General features: G+C 44.3%; 1 protein-coding gene across 1 annotated transcript in view; it reads right to left on the reverse strand.

Annotated features, from left to right (window-relative positions):
- BRIP1 (BRCA1 interacting DNA helicase 1) overlaps positions 1-12,159 on the reverse strand; it is a 123,866-nt gene that overhangs the window by 23,588 nt on the left and 88,119 nt on the right. Inside the window, exon 16 of the mRNA XM_087717098.1 lies at positions 1,637-1,749. Within this exon, the coding sequence (XP_087573224.1) occupies positions 1,637-1,749 (113 nt within the window). The remainder of the gene's footprint in view (positions 1-1,636; positions 1,750-12,159) is intronic.

Genomic DNA, 12,159 nt, shown 5'->3' on the forward strand with positions numbered 1-12,159 from the left:
TAAATAATTGATGAAAACAGTGTACACATATGTATTGGTTTGATAAGAGGAAATTTAGTATAAATTCTAAATGGTGATCATGAAGGGAAGTTTAGAAACTCTGTTATGTATAAAAGCTTATAATATTAAAAAAAAAGAGTAAGTCAAATTTAGTTAAACTAAGACCAAAAAATAAAAATGAAATGATGACGGATGTTGTTAAATAAATGATTGATAATGATAATAATGTACCCTGTTTCCCTGAAAATAAGATCTCCCCAGATAATAAGCCCAATTGGGCTTTTGAGCCCATGCGCTAAAATAAGCCCTCCCCCCAAAATAAGCCCTCCCCAAAATATTGCAACACAGCAGCAGCCATGAGGTGACCACGCTCGCCACCTCCTGCACCTCAAAAATAAGAAGAACTTCCCAAAAATAAGGCCAAGTGCTTATTTCGGGGGTCAAAAGAAAATAAGACCGTCTTATTTTCGGGGAAACACGGTAATATTTGTATTGACATGATAAAAGGGAAATTGGATATAAATTGTAAACAGTGATTAAGAAATGAGGTCTAGAAACTTTGTTATTAAACATAATGAATTTTTTATTTAGAAAGTGTCATAAAGATGTAATGTTGCTGGATGATACTGAGAATAGATAATGGAATGCCATCATGTGGTTTTTGCTTTAAATTTTGGAATATTTTATATAAAGGGACGTAAAAATAATCATAGTCATATAAAGATTGAGGTATAATGATAGTAATACGTTGTGGCCCGGCAGGAGCCATTGGAGCTGCCACCAGACTCCGACAGTGAGGGGCCCTATGAGTCGGCCCTGGAGGATGTGGAGGACCCTGGACAGGGTTCCGACTCCGAGCAGGGTGCAGAGAGACTGGTTGGCCACCAGGTGGCACCTGAGCCTTGGATCAGTGGGGAGGAGACGAGAGAATGATCCAGAAACCAACAGTGAGTTGTTCCGGGATGCACGCCGTCGAAGGGCTACTTGGCGTCAAGAACAACTACGTAATTACAGGAGGTAATTACGCTCAGCTGATGCTTATTAAGCGCCTCTCCAGACTATAAAAGAGACTGCTTGTGTCACGCCCCTCTTGCAGAAGTCAACGCTTGGACTAAAGAGAAACGAACTTGGCAGGCTGGATTGCTGCCAGAGTTAGTCTGAATTGCTGCCAAGGTTTGTTGGACTTGCTGCCAAGGTCCTTATCTGTTTGTTTATTTGGCTTTCAGCCACCGAGAGTCTGGTCTTGTTATTAAAGGACATTCCATTTTACGCTTGTCTCGGCTTTCGTTACTGGACGGAGGAAGGGGTCAGAACAGTAATATATACAAATATATTTGATTTAAAACATATAACTTATTATATATAACATATAATTTGAATTGTAGGTGATGACTGTGGAAGGGATGCACGAAAGCTCTTTGTAACCAATTGACACACTCTTTATAATTTGTAATGGAAGATATTTTTGTGGTGCTTGTTGTGTTTTGTCTGTGTTTCTTCAAAAATAAAAATGTATTTTTTAAAAAGAAAGTTCCAAGGTGATAGCGGTGTTTGCTTTAAGGAATGGTCAACTCCAAAAAAAGACTTTGAGAATGGAGAACTAAAGGAATAACCTTTCCTGAATAGGTTCACTCACCTGCCAAGGGCTTGGTTCAAAGCTCTGTAGGCCTGGACTTCATACCACTGACTTCCTGTCAGAAGACCCCTGGCTTTTGAGTGTTGATCGTTGTATTTCCTTTTCAGTTCCACCTGGAGAAATTACAACCACAGTAAAGTTCTCTGCAAAAGATTGGTTGTAACAGAATTCATTTTTTTCAACAACACCTGAAATGGGGGGGGGAAAATGGTACCTCCCCGACGGCAATCCATCTTGGTTGGACTAAATTACAGGTACTGTATTTTTCGGATGCACCAAGGTTTTGAAGAGGCAAATTAAAAAAAAAAAAAGTTTTTGCACTCTGCAAAGCTCCCAAAAACGACCACGTTTTTTTTTGCGAAAATGGCTTTTTCTTCAAAAAAAAAAAGGGCATCGCTAGCCTTTAGGAGGCTTGTAGAGTGCTCCTGGGAGAAAGGGGCGGGGGGAGCAAAACTGAACAAAAAATTGCCCATTTTTTGTGAAAACGGGCCCATTTTTTTTGTCGAAAAAGGACATGACTAGCCTTCAGGCGGCTTATAGAGTGCTCCTGGGGGCTGGGGAAATTGAGCAAAAAATGGCCCGTTATTTGCTTGTTTCACCCCCAGCCCCCAGGAACATTTTATAAACCTCCCAAAGCTCTGCATGCCCCCCACCACCCCTTTTGCAGAGTGCAAAACCATTCTTTTAAAATGCACCTCTTCCAAATCATAGTGTTTCTTATACTCCGGTGCATCTTATAGTCCGAAAAATACAATGTATATTTTATTACAGATAGTCCTCGACTTGCAACCACTGGTTGCACTGTGCCGGGGTCATATGACCCCATTTGCGACCTTCGGGCAAGCAAAGGCAACGGGAGAGGCAGATTCATTTCACAAGCGGGCTTCTCATTTAACAACTGCAGTGATTCACTTTAACAAATGCGGCAAGAAAGGTCGTAAAACGGGGCAAAACGAATTTCTCACGTGGCAACATATATTTTTGGCTCAATCGTGGTCGTTGTATGTGGAGGGCTACCTGTGCATACATGTGCCACGCGAGCAGGGCACATACAATTCAATGGCCTTCCTCATACCGTCACTTTGCACAGGGCACTGAATTGTATGTACGCAGGGTATATTCAGTGGTGGGTTTAGAAACGTGATGGCAAACCTATGGCACGTGTGCCACAGGTGGCACGTGGAGTCATATTTGGTGGCATGCCAGCCGTCAGCTCCGGCGCCCATGTATGCGTCGGCTAGCTGGTTTTTCACATTTCCAGAGGCTGGGGAGGGCGAAAAATGGCCCCAATGGGCCAACCGGAAGTTCAGGAAAGCTTCCAGAGCCTGGGGAGGGGTGGTGCACGCATGTGCGGGGTGGTGGTACTACTGTTGCATGCTCATGCGAAGTTGGACAGGGAGATTGAGGCAATTTAGGCATGTTGTAAGAAAAAGGTTCGCCATCACTGGTTTTGAATAAGTCACTTGTTCTTTGATTTTTGCTGAGAAATGTTTCACGAATTGGTTAAAAAAAAAGGAGGGGGGAGATGGGAACAAGCAATGGTGAAATTCAATTTTTTTTTACTACTGGTTCTGTGGGCGGGGCATGGTGGGCGGGGCAGGGGAAGGATACTGCAAAATCCCCATTCCCTCCCCACTCCAGGGGAAGGATACTGCAAAATCCCCATTTCCTCTCCACTCTAGGGAAAGGATACTGCAAAATCCCCATTCCCTCCCCACTCCAGGGGAAGGATACTGCAAAATCCCCATTCCCTCCCCACTCCAGGGGAAGGATACTGCAAAATTTCCATTCCCTCCCCGCTCCAAGGGAAAGATACTGCAAAATCCCCATTCCCTCCCCACTCCAGGGGAAGGATACTGCAAAATTTCCATTCCCTCCCCACTCCAGGGGAAGGATACTGCAAAATCCCCATTCCCTCCCCACTCCAGGGGAAGGATACTGCAAAATTTCCATTCCCTCCCCGCTCCAAGGGAAAGATACTGCAAAATCCCCATTCCCTCCCCACTCCAGGGGAAGGATACTGCAAAATTTCCATTCCCTCCCCGCTCCAAGGGAAAGATACTGCAAAATCCCCATTCCCTCCCCACTCCAGGGGAAGGATACTGCAAAATCTCCATTCCCTCCCCACTCCAGAGGGAAGGATACTGCAAAATCTCCATTCCCAGTCCACTCTGGGGCCAGCCAGAGGTGGTATTTGCCGGTTCTCCAAACTACTCAAAATTTCCACTACCGGTTCTCCAGTACCTGTCAGAACCTGCTGAATTTTACCCCTGGGAACAAGAGTGCAACAAATGGTAATTTAGAAAATCAACTTATTTTATCCTGCAAACCTGTTGTTTTGAAAGGGAAGGCACCAAGCCACACAATGGAAGGTTAATTTCACTGCTCTTTTATTTGGTATTAACCTTTTAAAACTGACAGCTGAAAGGACATGCTTCAAGAGAGAACACACAGCCAACTCCTAACAGCTTATGACAGATAACTTTCAACTCTCATTTAGGTTAAAAAAGTCTTTTCTTTTCATGTTATTTTATGTGCCCGTGCCCTTTAAAACAACCTGTCAAATTCACAAATTCAAACTTCACGGGCAGAAAATAAATTCAGTTTGATCCCATAGATCTAATATTGGTTTCTGTCACTCAGAATTTATGAACTCGGGCAAAAGATTTCTCCCCCCGACTCTGTTTGAAGTTTGTGGAGGGAACCTTTTCGTTTGATTTTATTATTTTCTATTTATCAGATGGAGGCACCTCATCTTGGAGTTCTAATGGACAACCATTTAAATATGAGCCAGCCGTGTGCAGCAGCTGCCAAAGAAGCCAACGCAGTTCTAGGCTGCATCAACAGAGGGATAGAATCGAGATCACGTGAAGGGTTAATGCCACTTTATAAGGCCTTGGTAAGGCCACACTTGGAATACGGCATTCAGTTTTGGTTGCCACGATGTAGAAAAGATCTGGAGACTAGAAAGAGTGCAGTGAAGAGCAATAAAGATGACTAAGGGGACTGGAGGCTAAAACATATGAAGAACGGTTGCGGGAACTGGGTATGTCTAGTTTAATAAAAAGAAGGACTAGGGGAGACATGATAGCAGTCTTCCAATATCTCAGGGGCTGCACCAAAGAAGAGGGAGTCAAACTATTCTCCAAGGCATGAAGAAGCAATGGGTGGAAACTAATCAAAAAGCAACTTTGAATTGAGGAGAAATTTCCTGACAGTTAGAACAATGAATCAGTGAAACAACTTGCCGCCAGAAGTTGTAAATGTTCCAACACTGGAAGTTTTAAAGAAGATGTTGGAGAACCATTGGTCTGAAGTGGTGTAGGATTTCCTGCTTAAGTAGGGGGTTGGATTAGAAGACCTCCCTTCCAACTCTGTTATTCTATTCTATTCTATTCTATTCTATTCTATTCTATTCTATTCTATTCTATTCTATTCTATTCTATGTAGAATAGGGCCAGAATAGATGGTGAACAATTTCTACTTCTGAATGAAATATAAAAATCTGCAAATCTTTCTTGTTTGGATGTCAACAATGCATTGGTACAACAATATATCCAGATACAGGCAGTTAAATGAATCACTTGAGTTACAAGCATTTGTTTAGTGACCAATTGTAGCATGCCAACAATCATGCAATCCGTATTTAGACACATGGGGGGGTTGGCTTGTATTTACAATGGTTACAGCATCCTGGGGTCGTGTGATCTCCATTTGCAACCTTCCTAGATGGCTTCCGACAAGCAAAATCAATGGGGAAATCTGGATTCACTTAAGAACCACAATTCACTTAACATCTGCGTCAGGGATCCAAGGAATACGCCCACAGAAAGCAAAACTAGATTCCTGAAAGAATAGCTTCATTGGAAATATCATATTGGCACGTATCTGGTGAAAACCGACTCTGAAGGCTCCCACGGTTGTCACCAAATTAAAAACAAAAGTTTTGTCACTTTCTCAAAACAATCAGTCACATGGTCCAATCATAGTGAGGTCTGGTTGCCTGGTGACATCACTCCGCCTTCCTCCGACCAGAAGTGAGAATGTCCTTGGTTCCCAAGAGAAAGTATTTTGTTTTGGCTACAGAATCCCAACTATCTCAACCCCCCCCACGCTATCCCTCAACTCCCGTGTGCAACAGTAAAGCTGTCAAAAATGGCCTATGGTCAGGTCAGCTTCATGGTTGACCATCTACAGCGATTCGATTTTAACTACCGGGTTTCCCCGAAAATAAGACAGGGATTTATTTTCTTTTGACCCCCGAAATAAGCACTTGGCCTTATTTTTGGGGAGGTCTAATTATTTTTGAGGTGCAGGAGGCAGCGAGCGTGGTCACCTCATGGCTGCTGCTGAGTTGCAATATTTTCGGGGAGGGCTTATTATCCGGGGAGGTCTTATTTTCAGGGAAACAGGGTACCATGGCAAAAAAGGTGATAAAATCGGATGCATCTCATTTTATCTTGCTTAGCCATGGAAATTCTGATTTTAGTTGTGGTTGTTAAGTCAAGGACTACCTCTGCATGTACCCGTATTTTTTGGAATATAAGACGCACATTTTCTTCCCCCAAAAGAGGGTGAAAAACTGGATGCGTCTTATACACTGAATACAGCATTTTGGCCTACCAAAATCCCACCTTCTTTGCAAAAATGGACTTGCAGAGGGTTTGGGAGGCTTGCAAAGTGCTCCTGGGAGTTGGGAAGGGCAAAAAGGAGCAAAAAACGGATCATTTTTGCCCCCCCCCCCCCGGAGCACTCTACAAGCCTCCCAAACCTCTCCATGCCCTTTTTATTTTTTGCAAAAAAATGAGGCGTGCAGAGAGTTTGGGAGAACTGCAGAGTGCAAAACCTTTTTTTTTTTTTAAATGACCTCTTCAAAATCTTGGTGCGTCTTATACTCCGGTGCGTCTTATAATCCGAAAAATATGGTAATCGGCTACAGGTAGTCCTCCACTTACACCATTCATTTAGTGATCGAAATGACAAACAGTACTGAATAAAGTGACTTATGACTGTTTGCAGCGTCCTCATGGTTACATGATCAAAATTTAGATGCTTGGCAACTGGCATATACTTAGGACGTTTGCAGCGTCCCAGGGTGTGTGTGTGTCACGTGATCCACTTTTGCGATCTTCTGACACGCAAAGTCCACGGGGAAGCCAGATTGACTTAACAATTGTGTGACTAACTTAACAACAGCAGCAGTGATTCACTTAACACCTGTGGCATGGTAGGTCATAAAATGGGGCAAAACTCACTTAACCATTGTCTTGCTTAGCTAAGGGAAATTTGGAGCTGACTTGTGGCTGTGAATTGAGGACTAGCAGAGATGAACTACCTCTTCTGCCCCTTTGAGCAGCTATAAACTGCCATGGTTGACGGTCTTAAGGTTTAATATCCCGTTTCCCTGAAAATAAGCCCTCCCTGGATAATAAGCTCAATCGGGCTTTTGAGCACATGTACTAAAATAAGCCCTCCCCTGAAATACTTAAACACATGTGAAACTGGTTCCCGCCATTTCCTGGAAGGGGGGGGGGGGAAACATGGTTCATGTGCACCCAGTGGTGGGTTTCAAAATTTTTTAGAACCTCTTCTGTAGGTGTGGCCTGCTTTGTGGGAGTGGCTTGCTGGCCATGTGAGCGGGTGGGAGTGGCTTGGCAGTCATGTGACTGGGTGGGCATGGCCAACTTATAAAATGTGGCGAAACTCTCTTAACAACGCTCTTGCTTAGCAGCCAAAATGTTGGCTCAGGAACTCTGGCATTGAAGTGTGCAAGTCTTAAAGCTGTCAAGTTACAAGACCCTTGCACCCCTAACCCTTCAGAAAAAAATAACCCCAGGGGTGTTCAAACTTGACAGCTTTAAGACTTGAGGACTTCAACTCCCAGAATTCCTCCTCCAGTCATGTTGGCTCAGGAACTCTGGCATTTGAAGCACGCAAGTCATAAAGCTGTCAAGTTACAAGACCCTTGCACCCCTAACCCTTTAGAAGAAAAACCCCACGGGTGTTCAAACTTGACAGCTTTAAGACTTTAAGGTTTAGATAGGACTCTTAGAGGCGGGCGGAGCAATTGGTGAGCCAGCCAATCACTGAGCGGTGGGCGGGGCAAGCATGGTGCGGAGGGGCAGGGGGAGGGAGCTGGAACCGGTTCTAAACGGCACTGTAGATTTGTGGAACCTCTTCTATAGAAGAGGTTAGAACTGGCAGGAACCCACCCCTGTGTGCACCTGTCATCCATGCGGAATGGCCTTGCAGAGGCCGCTCCTGCATAGCTGCCGCGCCCCTTCTCTTAGTGGCGGTCGCAAAAAGAGCGGCAGGCCCAGCGACGCTAGGGCTGGCAAGAGTGTGCCAGAAACAGAGACAGAATGTCTGGCCCTCTCTGGATCAGCTGATCCGTGGGCCAAAGTTAAGGGGCCTCCTGCACCTCAAAAATAATAAGACCTCCCTGAAAATAAGGCTTATTTTGGGGGTCAAAAGAAAATAAGTCTTATTTTCAGGGAAACACGGTAATAAAATAATTTTTCAGATATAGATTATTAAGATGGTGCACCTGCAGAACATGACTAAACGTTGAAGGTGCACGGAACGCTTTTACCTTCCCACCAAAGGTGGTTCCTATTTTTCTACTTGCATTTTTCACCTGCTTTCGAACTGCTAGGTTGGCAGAAGCTGGGGCAAGTAACGGGAGCTCACTCCGTTACGCTGCACTAGGGATTCAAACCGCTGGACCGCTAGCCTTTCTGATCGCCACCACGTCAACAGGTTAGGAAGTCAGTTTAATGCTCTGGCATCCATTTCACTGAATCACATTTCAACGATTGGGCATCCTCTGGAGCTGACGGGATGCATATGTGGAGAAGGCAGGCTCTCTGCTGGCGAGAGGAGCCCGCCATTGCGCCGTTTTAACCACAGGCTTGACGGGATTAGCGAAAATGTCAAAAGACAGCCCTTTCCTGGCTACCTGTTCAGCCTTGAAAATATACTCGTAGCTATCGGGCGCAGTTGAGAGACAAAGAGATTCAGTGGGAGCGGCAGAAAGCCCGTGGCAAGCCACGTCGTCATCTTGTCGCTGTCAGAGAGATGAAGCTTTGATCTATCTGGGAGGTCAGAGACACATCCAGATGAGATGGAGCCTCACAGCGGAATACCTCTTAACTGCCATTTCCTGGAAGGCTGCATTGGGAGGACCTCGCCTGCTGCCTCCCTCCTCCTCCTCCTCTTCCCCGCTTTATTCCCACAGCCCCCCCCCCACCTGATGTTTTGAATGGAGATTTTGATGGAAAGGAGGGAGAGGAAGAAGGGAAAATGGAATGAAGGAAAGGAAGAGGGGAAAGGGGGAAAAGAGGAGGGAAGATAAAAATGGAACAGAGGGTGGGGAGGGAAGGAAGGAAGAAAAAAAGGAAAGGGAGAAGGGAAAGGAAGGATGGAAGGGAGCAAAAGAGGAAGGAAGGAAGAATGAGGAAAGGAAGGAGAAAAGAGGGAGGAAGGAAGGAAGGAAAAATGAGGAAAGAAGGAAAGGGAGAAGGAAAAGGCAGGATGGAAGGAGGAAAGTTCAAGGAAGGAAAGAGAAAAGTGGAAGGAAGGAAGGGACTGAGAAAAGAAGGAAGGAAGAAATGAGAACAGGAAGAAAGAAGGAGGAAGGAAAGAACAAGAAAGGAAAGAGAGTGAAAGGGAGGGAGCAAGAGAGGAAGGAAAAATGAAAAAAGAAAGGAGAAAACGAGGGAGGGAGAAAGGAAGGAAAGAGGAAAGAAGGAAAAGAAGAAGTTAAAAAAGGAAGGAGGAAAGATCAAGGAAGGAAAGAGAAAAGTGGGCGGGAGGAAGCGAGAGAGGAAGGAAGAAATGAGAAAAGGAAGAAAGGAGGGAAGAGGGAGGGAGGGAGGGAAGGGTTGTAAACCATTTTTCCCCTTTCCTTCTTGGATAAAGAACATAAGTAACATAAGCCAGTGAAGACAGCTAATGCGCCTCCTTCCTCCTTGTTTGCAGATATGATGCGCAAAAAGATGCATCATGAAAAGGGGAAGTCAATACATCTATGGAAACCCCAAAAGGAAATGGGGAATCTGGAAGTGAATGTCCCCCGCTCCCTCTGTGGTCTTATAGCAAACCCAGCATCCATCTGCAGATTTTCTGGGCTAAAGATTGCATTCCCCAGCCAGAGATCCTAAATTGGGGAAGGATGCCTTACGGCTTGATGTGGCTTATGGCTTTCAACCCAATCAGCTATGATGGCTTCAATCCAATCGACAGTTCAATGGTTGACTTTGGGCCAGTCCCTTCATCCCAACCCAGAGAAGAAGACAAGGGCAAAACCACTTCCAGAAAGGTTGCCCCAAAACCTGCAAGAACTCGATTAGGCTGTCCCGAAGATTCAAGACTGACTCCAAAACAAGTGGATACACACACAGATTTAATGGCTCAGTTAATTGTGTGATTCCTAAGGGTTCGCAAGATAACAGCGTTTATCAAATTGATCCAAAAGATCCTAATATCAGGATTCCAAATAGCATCCAAAAATAAATCAGAGTCCAAGGCAAAGTATTGCTCAAAGTTCCAATTTATGAAGAGAGCCATGTTGGCACATCTGGGAAAACCCGAATCTGAAAGCTTCCCGGTTTCCCCCACCCAGTTGGAAGTTCAAGATCTTGCCCCCACACCCACAAGCCCATCTCATGGTCCAATCTTCCACTGCCATGCTGGCAGCTTCCACCCATCCAATTCCAGTCAGAGATTTGCAGAGATGCAAAGACAAAGGATGACCTTGGCTTTCTAAAAAGAATGTTGTTATGGCTACATAGCATCTAACTCCGTACAATCCCCCCTCCCATTTCCCCACAATAGAAAAAGGCATAGTAGAATAATAGAAAGTGTGGCAGGCAGGCCAAAGATCCAAAAGAAAAGATGGCTGCAGGCTTGATAATTCTTGGATTTGTAATCATTTATTGATCAATTTTTTATCCCGCCTTTATTACTTGATAAAGTAACTTGAGGCAGCGAATATACATTAAACCTCTTCCTATTTTCCCCACAACAACTTGTGAGGTGGGTTGGGATGAAAGGAAAGGACTGACTTAAAGTCACCCAGCCAACTTTCATGCGTAAGGCAGGACTAGAACTCCCAATTTCCTGGTGATTGTCCAATGTCACCCAACTGGTTGTCATGTCTAAGGCAGGACTAGAACTCAAAGTAACCCTCCAAGGTCCATGACATGATAGCAGTGTTCCGATATCTCAGGGGCTGCCCCAAAGAAGAGGGAGTCAAGCTATTCTCCAAAGCACCTGAGGGTAGAACAAGAAGCAACAGATGGAAACTAACCAAGGAGAGAAGCAACCTAGAAGTAAGGAGGAATTTCCTAACAGTGAGGACAATTCACCAGTGGAACAACTTGCCTCTAGAAGTTATGAATGTTCCAACACTGGAAGTTTTTAAGAAGAGATTGGACAGCTATTTGTTTGAGGTGGTGTAGGGTTTCCTGCCTAAGTAGGGGGTTGGATTAGAAGACCTCCAAGGAAACTTCCAACCATGTTACTCTCATTCTGTTATTATTTCAATACAGAAATGATGGGTTTTTGGAAGTCTGTGGTGCTGGGCCCTCTAAAACGATTACAGTGCCCTGTTATAAACAAAATGTTAAGATTGGCATGTCACAGTTTCATTACCCAAGTGATAAGGCCTTTTAGGAGCAAAGGTTTAGTCCATTAAATAAATATCAGGACTAAACCTGTTAAAACAGCACAGATCCGAACCATTTAAGAAAAAAAAAACCCAAAACCCCTTTGCCTCAGTAAAAATAAACACAATGTCTGCCAGACACTCATGCATAAAAGTTTTATCTTTAGCCAAAGCAGCAAACTTTCGACCCATTTAAAATAAAAGCCCACTGTAAGGGGGGGAACGTGCAAGAAACATTTTCCATCCAGAATTAGGAGGCTGTAAAGCAAACCATCAGAACAAGCTCATTTTTTACTAGCAAAAGCCTACAAGTGTATCTTTTTTTTTAAAAAAAATTAAAAATTGCCTACTTTCACTCTTTGGAGAGCCGACTGCTTAATCTCAGTGTGTGAGTGTGTATCTTGGTAAAAAAAAAAATTAAATGAGAAAAAAGCATTCTAAAGTAGGTGTCACGCCCCACTCCATTCCATAATTAGGGAAGAAGACCAAGAGACTCCATGGGTTGGAAATCCAAAGTACTTTTACTAATTATAAATGGTAAGCGAGCAGTAGTGAAGCAAGATCTGAATAATATGGCGCGAAAGCAATTGATATATAGCAAAGCCCGTTCCCCCCCCTTAGGATCAAAGCTCCAGTCCAATCATAAGTCCTTCAAATGTCAGGTGTGAGATAACTTCAAAAAGACAGGCCAAGATGGAATGTGAAGGCCGTTGATGCAGGCGGGAAACACGTACGCATGCGTAAACCCCAACGACTGGAACATCCTAGAACATTCCTTCAGCAGTCCTCCAGCACATCAATTAAAAACCCTCCCACATACACGCCCCCCCCTTCCCGTTCCATGGCAGCTGAAGCA

This window comes from Thamnophis sirtalis, unplaced genomic scaffold (assembly GCF_051295495.1).
Source record: "Thamnophis sirtalis isolate CommonGarterSnake01/CBP01778 unplaced genomic scaffold, rThaSir2_p1.2 scaffold_6, whole genome shotgun sequence".
In the NCBI taxonomy this organism is placed as follows: domain Eukaryota; kingdom Metazoa; phylum Chordata; class Lepidosauria; order Squamata; family Natricidae; genus Thamnophis; species Thamnophis sirtalis.